The sequence below is a fragment of the Aquila chrysaetos genome, chromosome 5, assembly GCF_900496995.4.
Source record: "Aquila chrysaetos chrysaetos chromosome 5, bAquChr1.4, whole genome shotgun sequence".
Taxonomy (NCBI): domain Eukaryota; kingdom Metazoa; phylum Chordata; class Aves; order Accipitriformes; family Accipitridae; genus Aquila; species Aquila chrysaetos.
Window position 1 is genome coordinate 42,794,573 of NC_044008.1, and position 21,118 is coordinate 42,815,690.

Sequence of the window (21,118 nt, forward strand, 5' to 3'; positions counted from 1 at the left end):
GCATCTTCTGATGCAGCTTCAGCTGAAACAGTCATGGGGGAAAAGACAGCCCTGCGTAGAAGCTCTTCCCACTAGTGCCGAGGCTAGAGCTGGGAGCTCCTTCCCCGTGGGCCCGGTGCCCTTGTTGGCCGGGCCCCGCGAACGCGTCGAGGCGCGGGTCCCAGCCCAGGCGGCGGTCGAGCTGGCTTCCCGCCCGCCCTGGGCTACGGCAGCACCTTCTCTTCCCCCGGCCCCGCTCGGGGGCCGCAGGGGCTCTGCGGCCGCCGCCCCCTCCTGCCGCCGCCCGCGGCCGTGAGGCGCCTCGCCCGCCGCCTCTGCGGGCGCCCGCCCGGCTTGGCCCGCAGCCGTCCCGCGCCGCGGCGGCCGGCCGGGGCCCGCGCCCTGGGGCCGCGCCGGAGGGCGGCGATGCCGGGCGCGGGGTGCGCGGCTGGCGGCGGAGCGCGGGGGGTGCGGGGGCGGGGGGGTGTGCAGCTCTCGCTAGCGCTGCTTGTGGTCACAGCCAGGCAAGCTCACATCCCATCTGGATCACGCTCGCTCTCTCCCTTCTGCTTTCCTACCATAGAGTTGCGCTGGAAACAGAAGATAGAGGGAGTGTAGGAGCTCGCCATCTCCAAGCGATCTACATTGGGAAAAACATGGAGTCCGCTCCGGCAGCCCCCGATCCAGCAGCCAGTGAGCCGGGCAGCAGCGTCTCCGAGGCGGCCGCCGGCGCCAGGGACACCCCGGTGAACCTGGAGCCGGCCCGGAAAAGCGATGCGCCGGCTCCCGTCCGCAGGCAGAGCTACTCCAGCAGCGGCAGCAGCAGAGGTAGGGAGACTTGGGGAAGGGGGAGGGGGCCGGGGGAGTGGGATCGGGGGTGGGTGGGAATAGGAAGAGGGGGGTAAGAGAGAAGGGGGAAATGCAGCAATTTAATCCCCTGGTTTATTGCTCGTGCTTGTCGAAGCCGCGCACGCAAACAAGCCACACTTCTACCCCCTGCAAAACCTTGCAAACTTTTATAGCTTCTTTTAATTGCTGCAGGAGGAGGGACAAATGCAATGAAAATATTGAGCGGTGTTTGGTGCTTTCCTATCTCTCTCGTTTATTGCCTGTGGTATCCGGATGGGTAGTGTGCCCCTGAAATTACATAATTTTATAAATATATAAAGCAACAGCAGGAGTATTGGGATTCAAGGGAACAAACTTTTAAAGCTGCAGTGTCCTTCCTCCCCCCCTTTTTTTTCTCCCCCTCGTCTGTCTCCTTTTGACAGTTTCTCAACTGGTGTGCTGTGGCTTGTTGTGAATGGGGGATCTGCGATTAAACAGGAGATGTGCGGTTTGCGGGCGACTTATTCACTCTCTTGCGCGCTGTTTTCCCTTAATTCATTTAAGTGTATCTGAAAAATGATTTCCTCTCGGAGCGGATGATCTCGTAGTTGCTGTTGTTTCTTGAAGGTGCACAACTTTGCAGAGGGTCTCTCTGCTCCCGTGGGTTCTCCTTCGCTCCCCCCTCCCCCCGAATAAAACGCTGCGAACTAACAGGCGAGCCCCCCTTTTCTGTCGCTTAACTGCCAAGCTAATTGCCAACCTCCTGCCTCCGATTGCGTCTTTTAGCCGTGCGGGTCAGCTCTGAAGGTGCTCAGGGCGGTGGAAGTTTGGCGTCAGCTTGGTAGTGCCCGAGCGGCCCCGGCGGTGGGAAGCGAGCCCCGGCGGCGGGAGGGCTGCGCGCTGCCGGGCGCCGCGGAGCGGAGCGGGCAGGGCGCGCTCGCCGCTGCTCCCGCCGCGGGCGTGGTGAGGGGCGCCGGCTTCAAACATCGCCGGAGTTTGCCGAGACGTGCGAGAGGGAGGAGGCTGCCGCTTTAATTACTTGTAGGAGCAACGCTTCATAAATTATTTACAAGAGGGGGAGCGCGCTAGAGAGGCTTCGCCGGGTAAAATCACTCGGTGATGGGTAAAAATTAATGAAATAACGCTATGTAATAATACACACGGCTGTTGAAAGAAATGACGGGCGGAGGAAAAGTGCGTGCCCGGCGGGAGCGGCAGCCCCCTCGGCGGCCGCCGCCGGGGCTGGGGCGGCGATGCCCGGCCGCCGGCGGCGGGGAGACCGTCTCTCCTCGGACGGAGGGATTTTTTGGTTGTAGGTTGGAATATGGCTGATCATGTGTCGGCTTGTGTTTTACAGTATTTTTCCCCTTTTGGCCACACCCCCCCTTCCCAGGCAGCTTCCCACTCAGGGAATCCGCGTACAGTAAAAGCCATCGAGATGACACACGCCGAAACATTTAATTAGAGGCGATTTGCGAGCAGGGAGCGCGCAGTTAGGCGGATGCCGAGGCGAGGAGGAGCGGGCTTGGCCGGAGGAGGCCGGGTGGCCACGGGCGTGTGTGCAGGGAGCATTTGGCTGCGCGGGGTATATTTAGAGCTTGCGAGAGTGGATTTGGAATGCAAGCGCCTTATGTAACGAGGTTAATCAGAAACACTGGAGAAAATTTCCTTAATTTGTCGGGGAGTTTTCTGGATGTTCGCGGAGCGGCCGTAGTTGGCGGGTGTTACACAACGCCCCCCCCCCCCCCCGCCGCCCCGAACCTCCCGGCCGAGGGCTCCGGCGGCGCGGGCAGATGGTGCTGCCGGGGAGTGGGGCCGGCGGCGGGGAGCCGGCAGCCGGCTCCGGCGGGCTCGGGGAGGGGGTAACTTTGGGATCCCATAAATTATGTAACGCTCGGCTGCCGTTTCTGTGCGGATGCGAAAAGGAGGGGGGGGGGGCTGGGAAGAGCAGGCGGCTCTGGTGGTGAGGGTGTTTTCGCGGTCCCAAATTGTTTAGGCTTTGGTACGGCTAACCTGCTGACCCATATGTCCCTCCTCCCCCGGGATTAAATAAGGAAGGGGGGGGGGTCGGGCACTCGCAGGCACACGCGGACACTCGCACAGGCTCACACTCGCCGCACGCAGGCAGGCGCTGGGTTATGTAACAGTCTGAATGAAAAAACGAAGGTCAGTGATGGAGGCATCCGTGTGCAACACAATAGCGAACGCGCTCGGGTACTGTGGCTTGGCGGTCTGTAAAGTGAAATAAAGCTTACGGCAGTAGCCGGCATATGGTTTTGAAGGGCTTGGGAGGGGAGAGGGGAGAAGGAAGAGGAGAGTGGCGGGGATTGGGGAAAAAAAAAAAAATGTTTGGGTTTTTTCGGATGATGTAATGGAGTTGGCAGAAAATATAAGTCTACTCCTAGAGTGCAAACAGTAAGAGAATTGGAGCTGGCATTCTGTGCTAATGTTGCATAAATTACCGTATTGGAAATAAATTGACCTACACACTACACACCACCTGATTATGCCTTTCTGATAGTTAAAACCTGAAGATACAGAACTGTGCAGGAAAACCTGACAATATTAACATTTTGGCTCCTTAAAATCGGGGCTTGATGGATTAGGTGTTAGGTGTCCCTATAGACTGGTAGCTTTTTTTTTTTTTTAAGCTATTGAAATAGAATTTGGTTTCTTGCCTTTTTCTTTTTTTTAATATGGTTCTGTATTTCTTATGGCAACAGTGTGACCTTAATGTGTGACCAGTACAGGTGAAATTATTTTTAGAACAGCTGCCTTATAAACTCATATGTTCAGCTGCGTATTGAGTTCAAGAATTTATCTGTTTGGGTCATGATTCTGCAATGTGTTGTAAGCTGGCAGGTCTGGACTCTTGTGCAGTCTGTATGGAGTGATCTATTGATACTTAGATATATGTACACATGCACACACCTGTCTAAAAATCCTTATTTTTTGACTTAGCAAACCTTTTAAAACACTGGAAGTGTTTGTTTCATATCCTTTATTTTTATAGCCGCACCTGCTGCAAAGCTGCTTTGATACTTCAGAGTTTATAATAACCAGTTTACATAGGGAATGAAGAAAACAAAATTGAAGAAAGGGCTGTTGATGAAGAAGTGGGGAAATTTGCTGTGGAATAAATTCTCAAGTGAAGCTTTAGCTATTGTAATGCTAGCATTCCAAAATACCCTATTCTTTGATATACAAACATGTTTGGAGTGCCAGATCCTTGCATAACTTGATTTTTATTTTGCTAAGGTTATGCTGCTTGTGTTGCTGTGTAGAACGCTTAACTGAAAACATAAATTCAGGAGTTATAAAAAGCACCTTTCAAATGGAGAATTGTTACCTGATTTATTTAATATACAGGAATATGCGTGCATTACCTGCGTGTTTTGGAAAATGACCTGCAGCCTGATATCAAAAGTGTTCATTAGAAAATTGACACCATACATGGAGAAAGCAGGAAATAGATTAAAAAGCCTGGTTTTCCCCTCAAAAGGATATTTTTACTGCTGACACTAGTTGTTAAGATTTTCCTAAGAGCAGTCACTGTCCAGCAGGTTGAATTTCAGTCCGTGTGTGTTCTGCAACAAGGGTTTGTGGTTTGCCGTGGTTAGTAGAAAGAATGTTTCACTCATAGCTCTGGCCCTGGACTGTGACTGTTAAGTGCCATTCATTTCACTTTGCAGGCTTTGACATCCATGGAGTTCTCCCTATGCTGCAGTCTAAGGCTTAATGTTCTACTAGTCCCCTTAGAAATAGTTGTAATTGAATAAACTATATTTTAATAGGGAACTATGGTCTCATTAAAAATGAGAGCATATAAAAAGCTTTTTAATCTGATAAAATAGGCTCTGGTTTTTGGAGCCAAGTTCTTGGTCTCAGTGGTAAGTCAATCAAGAGAGAACGTCTTGCCGAAAAAAATTTAAAGGCAGCTCTTGCATCATTGGAAGATGCTGTGTGTAAATATTTTTTGTGATGCCTTGTATTTAATAATAGAAGGCTGCAGATATGTAGGTTCTTGTTCTTGTTTTCACACTGTTGTGGTACTTGAGAGTATTTGTTATTTTCCAGAAGCCTTTGGAATTTATTATCATGTCATCTATTCAGCCTGATCCTTTCTCTACTGATAGATTGGGGGGGGGGGGGGGGGGCTTGTTTTTTTGTGTTTTGTTTTAATTTGGGTGATGCTCCACAAATAGAGATGTCACATCATTAATAGTGACATCAGTAGGTTTGTGGTGCTCTTTTCTTTAAAAAACCCTTTATTGCTAGATTTTATCCATTTCTGGATTTAGACTATTCCACGGAGCATAGTTGCGTTACAAAATTTCATGTGTTGTTTTCAGGAGGACTCTCTGAATTTTATAAATTTGGATGTTTTCTGTAGATTCTTTGGGTTGCCTTTGTCATCATTGAGGGCTGTTCTGCATGCACCACTGATTTAGTCCTATTTTGGTAAATAATATGTGCTATGAATCCTTTAAAGGACAGCATTGTTTTAAATGTTTGTAGCATAGGAGCAATAACAGCAGCGGTATGTTGTTCTCTTAGGAACAATGCAGTTCTCTTATTTCAATAAACCGTAACCTATTCTCTTATTTTATTTGCTTGAGAAACATCTCAGGAGCTCATAAACCAGTATGTAAATACTGTTATCGTTCAACCAAATGCTGTAATTTTACTACATAAAGAACATGTTTTGTAATGGAGATTAACGGGCTGTGTGACAATTTCAGTTTTGGGTATAGTACTGTGTTTGAATGGAAAGGGCAATTTCAACTTTGGGAGGTTGTCTGTGGGTTTTGGGGTTTTTTTTGGTTGTTTTTTTTTTTTTTTTTTAATTTCTTTTTTCCTTCTAGTATTTGTTTTATAAGCTACAAAAATGTAGCTGGGGAAAATCTGGAATGACTCAATTGATCTCAGTGGATTTAATGAGAGCTATCCCAGTGAAAAAGAGAGGGGAAAAAAAGCCCAACCTAGTTTTAAATTACTGTGATACCTGTGTCACTCTTGAAATTAATTCATGAACTGGTGATCCATTCTCTGCTGAAATGTTTTTAAGAATGCGTTTTCAGTGGCACACAGTTACAGGAACAGGTGTACAAAAAAAATCCCACAACCAAACAAAAAACCCAAACAAACCCAAAACCACCACCAACAAAAAATTTAAAAAAAATTAATATTGGGGGTATATCTAAATGCACTGGCAAGTCTGGGTGCTGTGTAGCTTAAGGATTGTTTACAGACTCTGTGCTTCCTTGCTTCTAAATACGAAGCAAAGGGGCTATGGTCGGAGGCAGCAGTAGCCGGTGTTGCACAGTTGTGGAAGGCAGGGAAAGGGAAAGGCGAGTGCTGGGCCTAGATAGTTCACAGGGAGCTGTCAAAATGGAACATTACACTTGACTTAGGGCCTTCCATTTCTGTACTGCGGGGCAATTGTCACCTCCTCAGCTGTTTGTCCATCCCAGACCTTTTAGCTATAGGCACCTATACCATCAAAGAGTTCCTGTCATCTTAGTTCCTTGGGGCAGGATGTTGAGGGGGGAAGCAGTGGCAGCTTCTCAAGTGGAGCTGAATTTTTTTCTCTGTCACAGTACACTTGCAGCTGGACCTGAGCTTGCTAGGGAGATTCTGTAGTTTTCTGAATTTCTGTGGCTTTGGTAGAAGAGGAAGTTCCTACAGGTAAGGTGTTGGAGAAACTTTTGGATGTGTGGAAGCTTCCACATTTCACATGCACATTTCTGCTGTCTTGTTTACTCTTCCTCTCTCTTTTTTTTTGTTGGTTTTTGTTTTGTTTTGTTTTGTTTTTTGGTGTTTTTTTTGGTTTTTTTTTGTTTATTTTCCTTTCCCCAAAGTATCTTGTGTTTTACCTATTGCTGAGGCAGTCTTTGTAGCCCTGATAATCACTTCTGGAAATGTCTTTTACAGAGCTGTTAGTTTTAAGATTATATATACCCACAGCTGGCAGACAATTCATGTCTCCTTACCTGCACAAATTCTTACAGGTATGTAGACGAGGGCCCTGCAGAGCAGAGTCTAAATCCTCTATCATCACTAGATCCATGTTACACAATTTGTGTCATAAACGGATCGAACTTCGTTTTGAGGGTTGCTAGCTTATTTTGGCCCCAGTGTTCTGATAGGAGGCTTTTCTGCAGCTTTGCTGTTCTGATGATTAGAAAGCCTCTTCTCACTACTAACTGCATTCAGGATTAGTTCGCTTGCTTCTTTAAATGTTGGTTATAAAATCTCCTTGGACTGAAAACGAAGAAGAGACTGGTATTGTATTTTGTGATAACTGGACTAACATACTGAGCTCTGTTCTCTGACTCATGGTTTAGCACTTCAGCATATCTGTTGTAGATGGTCTGCGCTGATAGAAACATGAGAATAGCTTGGGCTGTATGTCACGAGGAGTTAATTGTCTAATTTCTTGAATGTAAAGGTTGTGAATTATTCTTCATACTCTTATCTGAAGTCTCATCTAGGTATGTTTCATTCTTGGCAACAACTGAGCTCTCCAGAGACTAAATGTATTAGGGTGTGTACTTTTTTGAAGAAATTGTGGGGCTTTTTTTACAGCAGTTTAATCTTACAGTTTAGCCTCATTGCACTGTTCATTTGGAAGGATCCCCAGGTGTTTTAAACACTATTGGGAACCATTTTGCTTATTACTGAAATCCAGCCACTTCTTGTGTGGAATCTGACAGCTGTTTAATGGTGCTCAGCCATGCTAAGCAGATCAGAACAGAAAGTGAAGAATACCATACCTGATTGAAACACTCAGAGGGATTTTAGGTACAGATAATATAATTATCTGCATTGGAATTGGGTCAAACAGCTCTATTCCTGTAGAAAATTACTAGATATTTTCAGTGGCAGTGTATGGTCAAGAAAATGGTTTGAAATACCTTCCTGAAAATGATACCCCCAGCAGTGAGATAATCAAAGATCCTGCTGCTTACCCTATTGTGATCACCAGTTGTGGTATGATCAATGTTTTCTTCAGGTATTTCTAGATGTATTAATTGTTTGGTCCCATGCTGGTATGTGAAATCTTACAAACCAGGGGTGATAACTGGGATGTTGCAGGTCTTTCTTTGCAAAGCAGATTCCTGTACAGTTGTGCTCTTTAAATAGTGAGTTGCACTGCTGTATGTGAAATGTGCTTATATTAACAGAGGTTATAAAAATGGTTGTGGGGGACCTGTTTACCCTAAGCTAGTAGGGGATGGGGAAGGTGGGTGTCACAGTCTTTTCTTTTGAGGATATTGGGGAGTGTGGGGAAAACCTATAGCTCTTTTCCAGTTGTCTTCAATTTCACTTCCTGTATAATCTAGCAAAACAGAATATAAACAGAAGGACTGTAAAGGATGTAAAGGAGCAACAGTTAAAATTCACGATCAACTGAATGTACATAAATGTTCCCGTAATCATGACCAACTGCAGAGTCTTTTATTTGTAATTTAATCTAATAATTTCCATGCACTTCTAAAGGAACACACTATGAAGCTGGCAACTTCTGAGAAATTGCTGTGCTGTTACAAACAGCATTTGGGCTGGCATTATAACAGCATGATAGATAGCAAGATGGAGAACAAAGTTAGCAGTTGAAACTGAGCTGAGAGAAATTGCTAGCAGAATGTGAGAAAGCAGAGTTGGATTATGATAACCTCCCTTGCAGAAGCAAATTAAACCTTTTTAAAGGTTTTATTGATTTTTAGTTTGTAGTTGTACTATGTATTTACCTCACATGGGTACATGAGATTAATGACACAGGTGTAGTGATCACGGAGTGAAAAACTGTGGTGCTGCTGTTCTTTTTAAATGTTTCATTTTGTACAGACTGTGGGATATTTACAGCATTAATTGACAATATGTCTGTGTGCTTTAGTTCTGCAACTGTTCAAATGGGTTGGAAGTGTTTAATATGGATAAGTGATGGAAATGAAAACTCCTGAACACCTAGAAGGAGGTTGAACAGAGCACCCCCCACACCTTTTTTTTATTACTCGCATAAAAATCCTTAGAAAGGGCGTGCTCATCTGAAGAGGTGGTTTGTGTGAAGAATGGTGAATATATGGCCAAGAAGGCTGCATCTGGCTTTGAAAATATGGCTGAATGAATACAAAATAAAAAACCAAACCAAAACAAACGAAAAAACCCCCAGAGGTAAACCATTTGGCATTAAGTGCTATCAAGCATGCATCTAATAGCATTACCAACTCCTCACATATGACAGAGGAATCTTCTTCCATAGTTATGTAGAAGTGTATGCCATAAACTTCTGAAATACATATATATGCAAAACCATAGACACCATGGGGAACACTTAAATTATGTATTAGTAGAGCTTGACTTGACTGTTTTGGCACTGAAGCAAGGTCTGTTGGATACAGTCAAGGATAAAACCAAGGCCAAGGCTTGTGAAATACAGATTATAGGTTTTATTTTCTTCCTGTCATGGAAGTGTGAGAATACTTTAAAGTAGAATTTCCCCTCATAGTTTCTCTTCAAAGGTAGAGGTGGGGAAAAAATGCCTTTGTATGAACTGATAGATGACTTTGCCAAAGTCTGTACGAAATGTAAATCAGTTAGAGGGCTGTGCTGCATTACATCTGTTAACTAAGGGCAGAAAGGTAAGGTTTAAACTATTCCTTTGAAAGAAGTCTTGAAATTTGATAAGACAGGCTAAAATACAGCTTTTGTTAATACTTTACTTGAAGTCAAAAACTGTCAGCATAAAGCATCTTCTAAATCCTGTGTATATTAAAAAATAAAATAAAATGAAACCAATCTCAAAGGAAACTAGGGCATATCAAAAACCTTTTTTCTCTCTGCATCATACTACATTTGTGTAATCTTCAAGAGAAGTTTTGTTAGTCGTTTGTGTTGTCATTATAGAAGTTAGGAAGAGTCCTTTACTGCCTGGGTTGTTACCGAGAGGACTTTTAAAAATTCTAATGAAATGTACTCTGACCTATTAACATCTGACATTGAGTCACAGTGTTTCTGAGATAATACACATAAAAGTAAGTCTGTTGGCAAAAGCAACTCTTTCCAGGCTTGATGTTTAGAGCAATAATGGATAAAGAAATATGTAGTGGTGTTGTACTTCAAGTCTCTAAGCATTTTTGCCCACCTGTCAATGGCCAGCCAGTCTTTACACTTTGAGAGTCTTTAAAAAAACCAAACCGGTAGGTCACTTCTACGGATTTCATTACCAGTCAACACTCTTGGCATTTGTAATGGTATATTATTTTCTGCTAAAATCAGGTGTATTTTTAAAAACTGAAGTAATCTGATTTTCATGAACATGAATCTGCAAGAGATCCGATTAAGGTCAGTCATATGTTAGCAGCATGAAAGCTACCCTTGGCTATTAGAAGCGTTCTGCTCTACTGGCAGAAGACTTGGTCCTGTGACAGTTTATATGTGTGTTTAATACTAAGCATCGTGAAAGATTCTGTTGATGTTAGTGATACTACTTCACTGTACAGAGCTAGGGGAGTATCTGTAGTAAAGATGAAAGCAGGACTGCTAGTAATCAGGAACTGCACTGTGAAATTGTCTAAGAAAAATATGAAATACTAATACTGATGAACATTACTTTGGAAAAAAAGATGAATTAACTGTTGTTTTCCAGGTAGGTAGGCCTGGGTAAGTAGTTGTAATTATTTTGGCAGATATATTGTTACCCTGCTATAATTTTGCTTGCAGGATCATAATGTGGCTCTGTTGCTGGAGAAGAATTTATATCCTTACATAAGAACAGCTGTTAAGAAATGAGCAAGAATTTCCTTGTGTGCAGAACCTGAGTTGCACTTGTCTGTTGCTGTGCATGGAATGTGTTTGCTAAGATTACTAAAAATTTTATTTTGTAATTGCTGAAATCTTAGCTCTATTCTTATAACAATCAAAAAGTCTCTTCTGTTTCCTGATGGAGAGAAGAAGGGACAGAAAGGGGAACAAATTGTAGGGACTTACCTGCAGAAAATCTAGAAAGCTGACTGTTGAGGTGACCTGGCTTATTGGTATTTATCTCTCTAGATTTTGGCTAGTTGTCAAAATCTGTTTATGCTGTCTTGGCTGCTTCTAACAGGGTTTGACCACAACTGAATTATCTTCTCTTTTTTGTTTTGCGGGTAAATTACACTATATCACTTCACCTCTTTTTAGAGATTCCTGGCTCTAGTTCATGAGAAGTTGTAGGTGTTAATTTTTTTGGCCATAAGCCCCCACTGACATTACCATGCTAGGTCAGCAGTGTCCCAGAGATGCTCTAGTGTGAGTAGTATGGAGATGCTGTAGTGTGACTAGTAGTGTAATATCCAAGGCTATGCAAAAGAACAAGGGAAGATAATTTTTTTTTCTTTTAAAAAGGGAAGCAAAATCCTTCCAAAATTCTACCTAGTCATTAACTTTCCACAGCAGTGCTTACATCTCTTAGAAACAGGCCCAAGGACTTCTGTCACTAAAACCTTTGATTTCAGTTCTCCAAAGAATGCTCCCCCATACAACATTCATCTTAGAGGAGATGAGGACAAAAGATTCTGGATGAAGCCAGGATCAACAGAGCAGCTAGGTTTACAGATAGCCACAAGCTTCCATTTAGCAAGATGTATTTAGTCCCAGTGTTGAGCTTCTCTGTTCTAGCCATGTGCTGAAATGGCTGACTGGTGTTCCCAAGTCCACCTTCCTGTTGTTTTCAGCCCAGTTTCGAGACTGGAAAAAAGGCTTGTCACAGATCTCTGCAATTGGCAGGTCTCCTCTGAATTTCTTCCACATATCCTTTCTTTTCTTTTCCACAGCAGAGGTTCAAAGCAGAACGTCTTTAGGGATTTGAGAGCAAATGATCACAAGTGGCGAGGTGGGGACTTGTGCCAATATACTGAAAATATTTTGTTGCATTGCTTTTCTCTGCACACAGCAGAACGCACACTGGAAGCAAACTTGGCTCTGGAAAGGCAGCAATAGAAAATGTAAAAACAAACCCAGAAAGGAAGTAAATGAAGCCAAAGGGGGAGCAGGGTAGTTTTGGGTAATGAACAGTAAAAGAAAGATGTGGCACTTAAGGAAGAAGTGTAATGAAAGGGCAGAAAGGAAAGATGACTGATTTGGAGAACAGCCTGAAAAAACCAAAACCATTTGGAAAAGGACTGGAGTAGTGGGGGAAGCTATGGTGTCTACTGAGAGAAGGGGAATTTACTGCCTTACTGCCTCTGGACAATTCATGTATTAATATTTTGTGATCTTGTTTACTATGGAATGTAATAAAATGTATTTTAGTGCATGGTGGGGTCTCAAACAGTTGTTCCTCACAGATTTGCTTCAGCACCCTATTGTTTCCAATGAGCTCTGACTAAATGCTTTTGCCATAGATGTTGTGCTAATGTGTTATATGAATTATTTGTCTTATCTCAGTGCTGTGAAATTAGAAGCCCTTTCCCACAGTGTGTTAAGCAGATTAAAATGAAAGCCTGTTTTTATGGTCCAGGAACAGTGCAAATATTTAAAAAAAAAAAAAAAAAAAAAGTTGTGATCTAACAGTGGGGTGCTGTGAGGAAGCTTTATGAAGCAAATACGTTTTGTAACCTAAATGGTGAGACGAGTTCCAAGCATCCCTTGAAAAGGTTTATATTGTTTTCCCTGGTGCCTTAAATCAAGGGGAAGAGCTGTTGGGATTGGTAGTTTCTACTAAGATACCTTTTGTTGTTGATGTCTTTTGAAATTAACTTCCTAGGCAACTGTGCAGTTCCTTCTTCAAAACCTTGTCAGTGACTAAAGGGCAACATTTACTTTCTGGTAGACAGTCCTGGGACAGATTTTGGGCTCTTCTGAAAAGCACTAAACATCATATTAGAGGCTACTACAAGCTATTTTTTGTTTGTAAGAGAAATTGCTTTAAAAAGTAGTCAAGCGATAGCTTTGCAGAGGTATACATGAAATTCAGGATTCTTGTTACTCTGTCTCTTGAATTCCTGTCTTGTGTATCAGTCCCTCCTCCCTTACAGGTAGAATACATTTTAGTTACAGCAGTGTTTTATTTCTACTGACTTACTCTCATCTTATTGTCATAATGTTCCAAGATACTTTATATGATAACTACTCTTCTACTGGTGTGTTATTTGTCACATAAAAAGTCTAAAGCTATAATGAATTTATTGCAGACACAACATGTGCTTAAGATAAAGAGAGTATCTTAGTATGTTTGAGCAATAGCTTTAATTAAGACATCACATGGTATTGTAATATGTATTTGGGACGGGACAGAGTAATGGTATGATGTCAGAATGAGTATTGTACTTTTTCTGGACTCGGTTCCTATCTCTGTAGCTTTCTCATTCATTTATCTTATTTCCCTACATGGAAATAAGAAACAAGATTGTGTATTGCTACATCAGTAATGTTGCCCCTTGTGGCCTCTTCAGATCATGATCAAGTTGAGAAGGCATGGAAATGCTTATGGACTACACTGTGTGGAGGTTTAAGCTGCGATGCATTGAGTTTCAAATCACGAGGACAGAAAAAGACAGGACATACAAGAGAGCTGACCCATTATTTCCCTGTCCATTCAAGGTATGACTTTTTAGGCATTTACCTCCCTACGGAAGGTAGGGGTAAGCAGAAGTCTGGCATTTTTCCCCTCTGTCAGTGTCAGAGGAGGAGGCAGCAGCTGTGTCTAAACGGTTTTCCTTCTTTATTGTCCAGCATCTGCTCTAGGTGTCCCTTTGTAAGACGAGCTCTGTGCAGCCACGTGTCCCTGGGATACCTGTGTGTTTTGATGGCACAGGAAATGACTCCGTCACTGATATGGCAGTCTAAACAACTGCTGTGGATGCAGCTATGCCAGCAGAAGGGACCATTTATCAGCTTATCCTGTGTTCAAGGGAAGACTGTAGCAATGTCAGCATAATTATTTTTTTCGTCTTAAAAATTGTCCTCTGTCAAGCTATAGCTTGTCATGCTGGAGATAGTGAGGGCTGGGGAGGAGAGCGACGGGTTTTTGTCATAGCTGTGTTAGCAGAGGCTCTGCTGTATAGGCAGTGCTAACAATCTTCAGGAGATTGTAGGGCTCTCTCTCTGGTTAGCCCTTACCAAGTGGCAATTATACCACTACTGGTCAGTGGAGTTACATGGTTTAATTTATATGAAAGACTTCAGATCCCCCTGCAAACTGTACACTGCGGTTCTGTGGTGTTCTACAAAAAGATTTTGCACTACGTTATGTATTAAAACTTTTTAAGAAATAGGTGGTGGTGGTGGTGAAGCAGTATTCCTTTTGGTATAAATTCTTACCTGTTGTGAGCATTTTTTCAGTATATCTTGACCAGACCAGCACAGAGAAATTTGTTTTTAGTCTATCTCCTGTAGTGTCTGATTACTGCAACCACATTTAAGTGTAAATGTAAGCAGTTGAAGTTTGTGTAATGCTGACATTTCTATGTGATATTTCTCCAGAAAAGTAAATATTTCTACATTACTGTTTTCCAAGGTAATGTTTTCTCTGTAAACACATTGCTTTTGATTTGCATTTCTTTTTCATATTTTTCCAATTTGTTTTGTTTTAAGCAGAGGGGCCTGTAACTTCTGGACGTTACTGAGGAAAAAAAGCTATAGACATAAACCAAGAACATATAGGGAATAATTAAGCTATCTTAAAGTTAAGGCATTTGAAATTTTTAATATCTTTAAATAAGGTAATTTAAATTTAAGTCATATCATGAGGCTGTTCTGCATGACTTCCACCACCAGCCTTTATTAAGGACTAAGCAGTCTTCTTGCCTCCTTTTAGAGGTTACACTTTTATTTCTAATTTGTCTTCAAATGTGAAGTTAATAGTAATATGGCAATCATTCAGTTTTGTAGAACCAGGTAGGCTTCTAGCACTGTGGAGAGGTTTTTAGTACAATGTAAAAACACATTATTCAAGGCACTGGCATAATAAGTAGCCTCTTCATGTTTTCCTTAAGGACAATTTGGAAGAAAAATAAATTCCTTTCAGTGGCACAGATGTGGTTATAAGTTTGTTTTCTATCACTGGTTGAATTTGCTCATGAGTATTCCAAATGGGAAGGTGTCCATTCCTTCGAATTTGTTTAAAGCTTCACATGGTGAAAGTGGAAGGATGTAGTGCAGGTGTGATGTGCTTTCTTGACTATCACATTTTTTCATCTGGATACATGTGTTCATAGAGTTACTGTGGTCAAGAGTGGGACAGGGTTCTGAAACATTCATACTGCATATTTTTTTTTACACTGCAAGAAGTTAATTCAGTTTGTCATCTCAGGTGAGAGTTCTTACTGTGACCATTGAGTTATCAAGGGCGGAAAAGTCTTGCAGGAGAGCATAAAAGCAACAAACACAAACTCTTAATCCCTTGGTAGCAGCGTTTCATGTGGTTTAGTTTACCTGATCAAATCTGTACTTAAAAATTGAAAGGGATGATTTGGCTTTAAAACTCCCTTTTTCTAGAACTACCTTCTCTTTTGTACACAGGGAAAAACACTTCCACACCCCCCTCACCACGTGTAGCCGTAGCATGTGTGAGGTGACCGCAGTCACTGTGTGACACTCCCTGACATCATAGCCAGGAGCAGGTATTAGCAAGACTGAGTATCTCATGGCTTGGCAGTGCTAGGGGACGAAAGGGCATTGGGAGGGCTCTGGTTTGATGGCCACATCACATGCTACTGCAGCTTCTGAGCTTAAAATGCAAGTGTTCGCTCAATGTAAGTTGATGATACCAACCATCAAAGACTGTTTAATGTGAACTGGAGTTTCAGATCCGGGATGTGAAAAGAATTGAAATACAGTGTGTTATGTAACTTTAGGTTGCTAATATGTGGTTGTATTACAGAGAAGGATTAAGGGCAAGTTTTATCCAAAGGCATTTTCAGGAAGTGGAGATATCCAAAATATTGTTAGTCATCCTTTCAGCTTTTTATTAACAGTATCTTGCTGAGGCAGGTAATTGTTAAAATTGCTAAGGAAGGCTGGTTGGTAGTTGAAGTCCAAAGTTGTATCAAAGTGAACTTTCCCTCAAAGGGGAGATAGGTCATTGCCATTGGTTTTAGCCAGGGAAACAAGCCTGATACTTGCTTTTCAGTTCATATGTTCAGGAAGCACTGGAGAAACCTATGTTTGACAGACTTCAGAGTAGAAAGGAGTTTGACTACAACCAGTTAAAGTATTCTGACAAAAGAAGTAACTAGTAATATTTAGAAACATGCTAGCACAGGGTAGAAAGAACCAAAGAAGAAATGATTGGCCTCGTATGGATCTTCTTTTTTATTGGGAAAATCTGGCCAATATGTTGTTATCAATGCATTTGGAATGGTGTATTCTGGATGCAATGACATCCGTACATGTTTGGTAAGAAGGGAGAAAGTATTCTCTAACAAAAGAAGAGGGGCAGATCTGCTTGCAGCAGTTGACACAGAAGGATTGTCTGTCAGAGACCTAATGCTGAGGTTCTGGGAGAACCAAGCTAGAAGTCTTCCCTCAGAGTATAAGAGAATTGGTAAAAATATTAAACCAAAACCATACAGGCCCCCTTCCTGGTTCTGAACTTAGCTTAGATAAATTCGGACTACTGATAATGCCAGCTGTCTGCCTTGAGAGGAGAGGAGGTTTGTGTACCCTTCAGAAGCTGGAGATGAGACGGAATCCCAACCATTCATTGGTAAGCTCTGGATTCTTGTATCAAAACCCAAAGTGACAATTAACGTAATTGACTACTGCACTGGGCATGGTGTACCACGTTTCAAACACAGATCAAATTCAGCAGTAGGTTTGAATTAGAGCTTTTCTTCCTGAAATCAGCCCAAATAGCAACAAAAAAATTTAATCTTAGTATGAAGACCTCGCATGGAGGCGTCAGTCAAATCCTGTTAATAATGCAGTGACTCTCTATTAATTCCCATCACTGTTATGTCAATTGATTTTCAGCTACTTGATTCATCATGATTTTGTCAGTTACATTGAAGACCCTTTTTATATTCAGCTATTAAAAAAATGGTCTATGTTTCTGTTGACTCTCTAATTTTTGCATCTTTCCTGAGACCACTAATGTCCTGAATTAAAATTCTCATTTCAGGAGTAGAAGTATCTCTTGAAATTCTGTTTCCTTACCTCCTCAATATATACATGTCCTTTTGAAGTAGATTGTACTGCTTCCCAAGAGACTAGGGAAGCTTCTGCTCTTCTTTCTGTTTGAATCTTGCTAATGCAAGTGTTACCAAGATATTATGTGTTAAATCTGCAGTGAAACAACATTGATTTTTTTCATTCTTTTCTGTATGGTGGAAGGAAGCAGAAGAGGTTTTACTCTTAGCATTTATCACACCCAAGTGGGCATACACTTTTTGTAACACAAGAACTATTTCTAAAAATACTTTTATATTTATTCAAACTAGCAGCTTGTTTAAGCTTTTATTTCTGAGCTAAGCAGGTTTCTAAAGAGCTCTCCTTCCAATATGAAGGTGGTGGGAGCTGCTGGATGTTTAAAATTTAAGTGAAATATTTCTATTCCTAGAGGAAAGGTGCATCTTCAGAAAAAAATGAGCATCTGCTTAATTGATAGTGACACATGTGCTGTATTTGCTTTCAGTGAACAGTTGTGAAAATCTCCCCTTACGGGTCTGTGTGATTTTGAAACTCTGACCCCTTTGAATATAAGATTTTTTTTATAAATGGGATCAGTAAGATTTTTGAAATTTGAGATTGAGTGCCAGTTAGGAACATGGAGGTGCCAAGCTAGAATTATGGTGTAATTAACCAGCCAGTAAAACATCCTGAATATGAAGGTTTCATTCAAAGCATTTAACAAGAAGCTTTATCAAGCAATTCTAAAATAGCGAAGGAAGGTTTTAGATAACAGCAAATGCAGGGGATGTGGTGTCCCATTAGCAGAGATCATCTCTCAGGCTGATTTTTTTTTTTTTTTTTTAATTGACAAAATTAAAACAAATGATGAACTGCTGGGATCAACATGTTGTAATGACCAATTAATGGAAACAAGGAGATGATTTTGTTTCAGAAAATTGATGTGGTGAACAACGAGAGCAGATGCAGGTATGCTCATAAATTGTTAAATTGATGTACTGAAGTACTGCTTCTGAAAGATAAACAGCTGGGAAAGAGTTTGAGGAAGTGTTGATTTTTGTCTTAGTAAGATAAGTACTGACAATCAAACTACTAAAAATAATGTTCCAATAGATTATTATTTTACTGACTTGTATGCTTTGCGTGTTGAAAGTCTAATGAAATTGAGGTCTCCCTCCACTGAGAATTAATAAGCTGTTTCATTTGTGCCTTATGTTGGAGTAACTTTGTTTAACTATTTTACTCTCTCTCCTCTGTGCTCCAGCCTTCTCAGTCTCTCCCCCGTAGGTATTTCTCACTTATTTATTCCTTATATATCTTATTCCTCATTTATAGCCAAGTGTTTTTCATGGTGAGTAAACTTTGTGATAGCTTAATGAAATTTAGCTTTTCTCATTGCTGTCCTAACAACCTTCCTTCTGGCTAGACAAAATTAAGCTCCAGTCTCTTTGAAGACATTTTTGCGTACAGATTTGACAAGTAACTTTAGTTGATTGCTGAAAACAAGCTAAGATTATGGGCTGGCAGTAGTCACTACCAATTCTGAATACTAAAGAGGCAGTACCTAGTATTGGCTGGGAAAAGAGCCCCTGTTACAGCTAGTACTTTGGTAAAGGGAGCTGCTAGTCCAGCCATGATTTAAAGAGATACCATGACCAGAGTGGTTTTTGGTTTTTTTTTGCCATGAGGCTGATTACGAATGCTTTTGTTTTGTTTTTCTTCTCTTTGTAAGACTCAGCCTGAGGGAAAGGAATGTTTTTTGTGAAATACTCTGAAACTTAATTGCTTAGGTTAGCTAAGAGCAGACCATGGAGCCCCGCAGGTGTAGTCTACATGTATGCCCTTGGCTCAATGGAAGTGGCAATAAACATATGCAGAGGTTTAAATGGCTCTCGGAATGTTTCCTACATAACCCTTTACTTTTAAATCAATTTACTTAGCGTTTGTAAAAAGTAAAAGTAGTGCCAGATTTTTTGTTTGCTTTTGACTTGGTGATGCTGGATATGTGATCAGTATTGTGTGGTATGAAGTAGTTATGCAATGCAAATAACAGTCTTACCAAACAAGCAGAATCAAATTCATGGGCTCCTAAAGGCAAAAAGAACAATATTCCTAAAATTAGTTACTGAAAGAACTGTGTTGCTGCTATTGTCATTGATATACTACTACCCCATCAAAACTGTGGCATTGTAATGCACACAGAAGGAATTTTTGGAGGGGGAATACTTTGGCTATTACTTATTCACTTGCTTTAAATGACACGGTAATAGCTATAACTTAAAAATTGAATGTAGGGTCTGTTTCTTCCTCAGACAGGTTAATGTATGGAATCCTGAAGAACTTTTACTTTCTGTGGCAGATAAGGCTGCCAGTTTCTAACCTAAAGTATAAAAAGTTACTCTCTCCAAGAGTGATTAGTACTCTTCAGTTTAGATTTGATAAGTAAAAGAGGGTATATTCTGATGCCTGCATCAGATTTCCCCTTGATCCTTATGTGGAGGTTATGTGTGTGCCAGTGACACTAAAGAGTTCTGGCAGAAATGTGGAAAAATCCCAGTGGTATCCCAAGTAGATCTCTCTGGAAGCATAAATCTTGAAGAGCAAGTGGAAGCTGCTGAGGAAAGGAGTATGAAAATATTGTTTGTGTGATAGGTGATTAATGGGCAAATTAAGAAAGTCATAATATGGACTGGGAAAGAGCAGAAGGTGCAAGAAACCTGTTCTGAGAGGCTTCTGATGCCTGGAAACCAGATGAGCGAGTAATGTACTCTACAGGTTTTGAGATGGCTTTAAGTATTTAATGTTGATAATAGTCACTTTAAGCCATGGTGGAATAATATGCATGCTGACTCTCAACTGCATTATTTTGTGTCTTAAGTCCAACAACATAAAGTGCTGTGGTGGAAGATGTTTACCTAGTTTGCTCACAAAGTCTAAGTTTACAGCAGTTCTGATCCTCAGTTATTCTGTAGTGACCATGAAGCTCCAGCCATTTGCCTTGTAAACAGACGAGTAAGTGCTGCATTATCTGTTTTCATCTGGTTTCCCTTTCTTAGTTGTCTGAAAAGCATTAGAAGGGAAGAGGCAGGTCTCCAAGGTTGATGATAAGCGTTATTGTGTTTCACTTTCCACAGTGATAGCTACCATAGGGTGTTCTAATACTACTTGTCTTCAGGTGTGCAATATTGATACCTCTTACTAATCCAAATTACAGAACATGGAGTAGCCATCTCATGTAGGATTCATCTAAAAATACATAGATATTTGCATAGTAGGTATCTATATCTAAGTTCTTCAAAATGCCCCTTATTGTCTAACATAAAGAAATGGGCATTTTTAGGGGATAATATAGGAGGGTAACTCTTCTGAAGATTGATGTCCAAATTAAGTCAGGGAATCACTCTGAGTGTACCTGTTTCTCTCCTTTAAAGCATAAAAATTCTGTACAGCAAGCCCAGTGTGTTAGAGTACAGCAAATTCACATATCAAAAGCATGGGTGCTTAAAGCTAGGAGTGGGAAAGGAAACCATCTCACCAGCATGGTTTACAGGTTCAAGAATTAGAGGTGGTTAAGTTTGTTTAGGGTGTACTTCCCCCACTTACAACTTCTAGGGCAAAGATAAATTGAGACTGAATGATCTCTCTCTACTTTCTCCTTCTAGCCAAGATTTAAAAAATTAATTGTTGTGAGGTTGAGTATTGGATCTTTGTGTATTCAAATGGCATAATTTTCAAATTGCTGAGCATGGCTGTCAACCCAGCGAAGCTGAACATGATTTTACTGAGATGCAGCCCTGTGTACTTCTTAATGCAGGAAGAGTCATTCCTTTCTTATGACTGTTGCATTCTTTACAGGCTTAATGCAGCAATCGGAAAAGGCCATACTCATAATTCATTATGAGCAGAAAAAAAAAATAGTCAAAAATCTATGTTGAGAATAGGTGGCCCACTGCTGTTAATCTGTTTCAGATCTAATGTAATTATTGTTATAAACTGAGACCTTTTCAAATTCTTTTTATTCAAGCACTATGTAATATTCTTCATCTTCAAGTAATTTATGTCTGCCACCAATTGGGAAATATTTCAGATTGAATGAAGTGGAGATATACTTCCAGCTCTATATATGGAATATCATTTAAATTTTTATAGTTGACTCTAGGGCCTAAATATGCTTTCATGTGCACTTATGAAGCTGCTG

The 21,118-nt window shown here is 41.3% G+C and overlaps 1 protein-coding gene across 2 annotated transcripts in view; it reads left to right on the plus strand.

The window, feature by feature from the left end:
• Positions 1-404: 404 nt before the first annotated feature.
• The window catches only part of RORA (RAR related orphan receptor A), a 391,429-nt gene continuing 370,715 nt past the window's right edge, over positions 405-21,118 (plus strand). Inside the window, exons 1-2 of one of the 2 annotated variants that reach the window (XM_030015694.2) lie at positions 405-419; positions 563-807. In XM_030015694.2, coding sequence (XP_029871554.1) covers positions 406-419; positions 563-807 — 259 coding nt within the window. In that variant the 5' untranslated portion in view covers position 405. Of the gene's footprint in view, positions 420-456; positions 808-21,118 lie in introns of those variants that run through there. The other variant, XM_030015693.2, reaches the window with a different exon arrangement.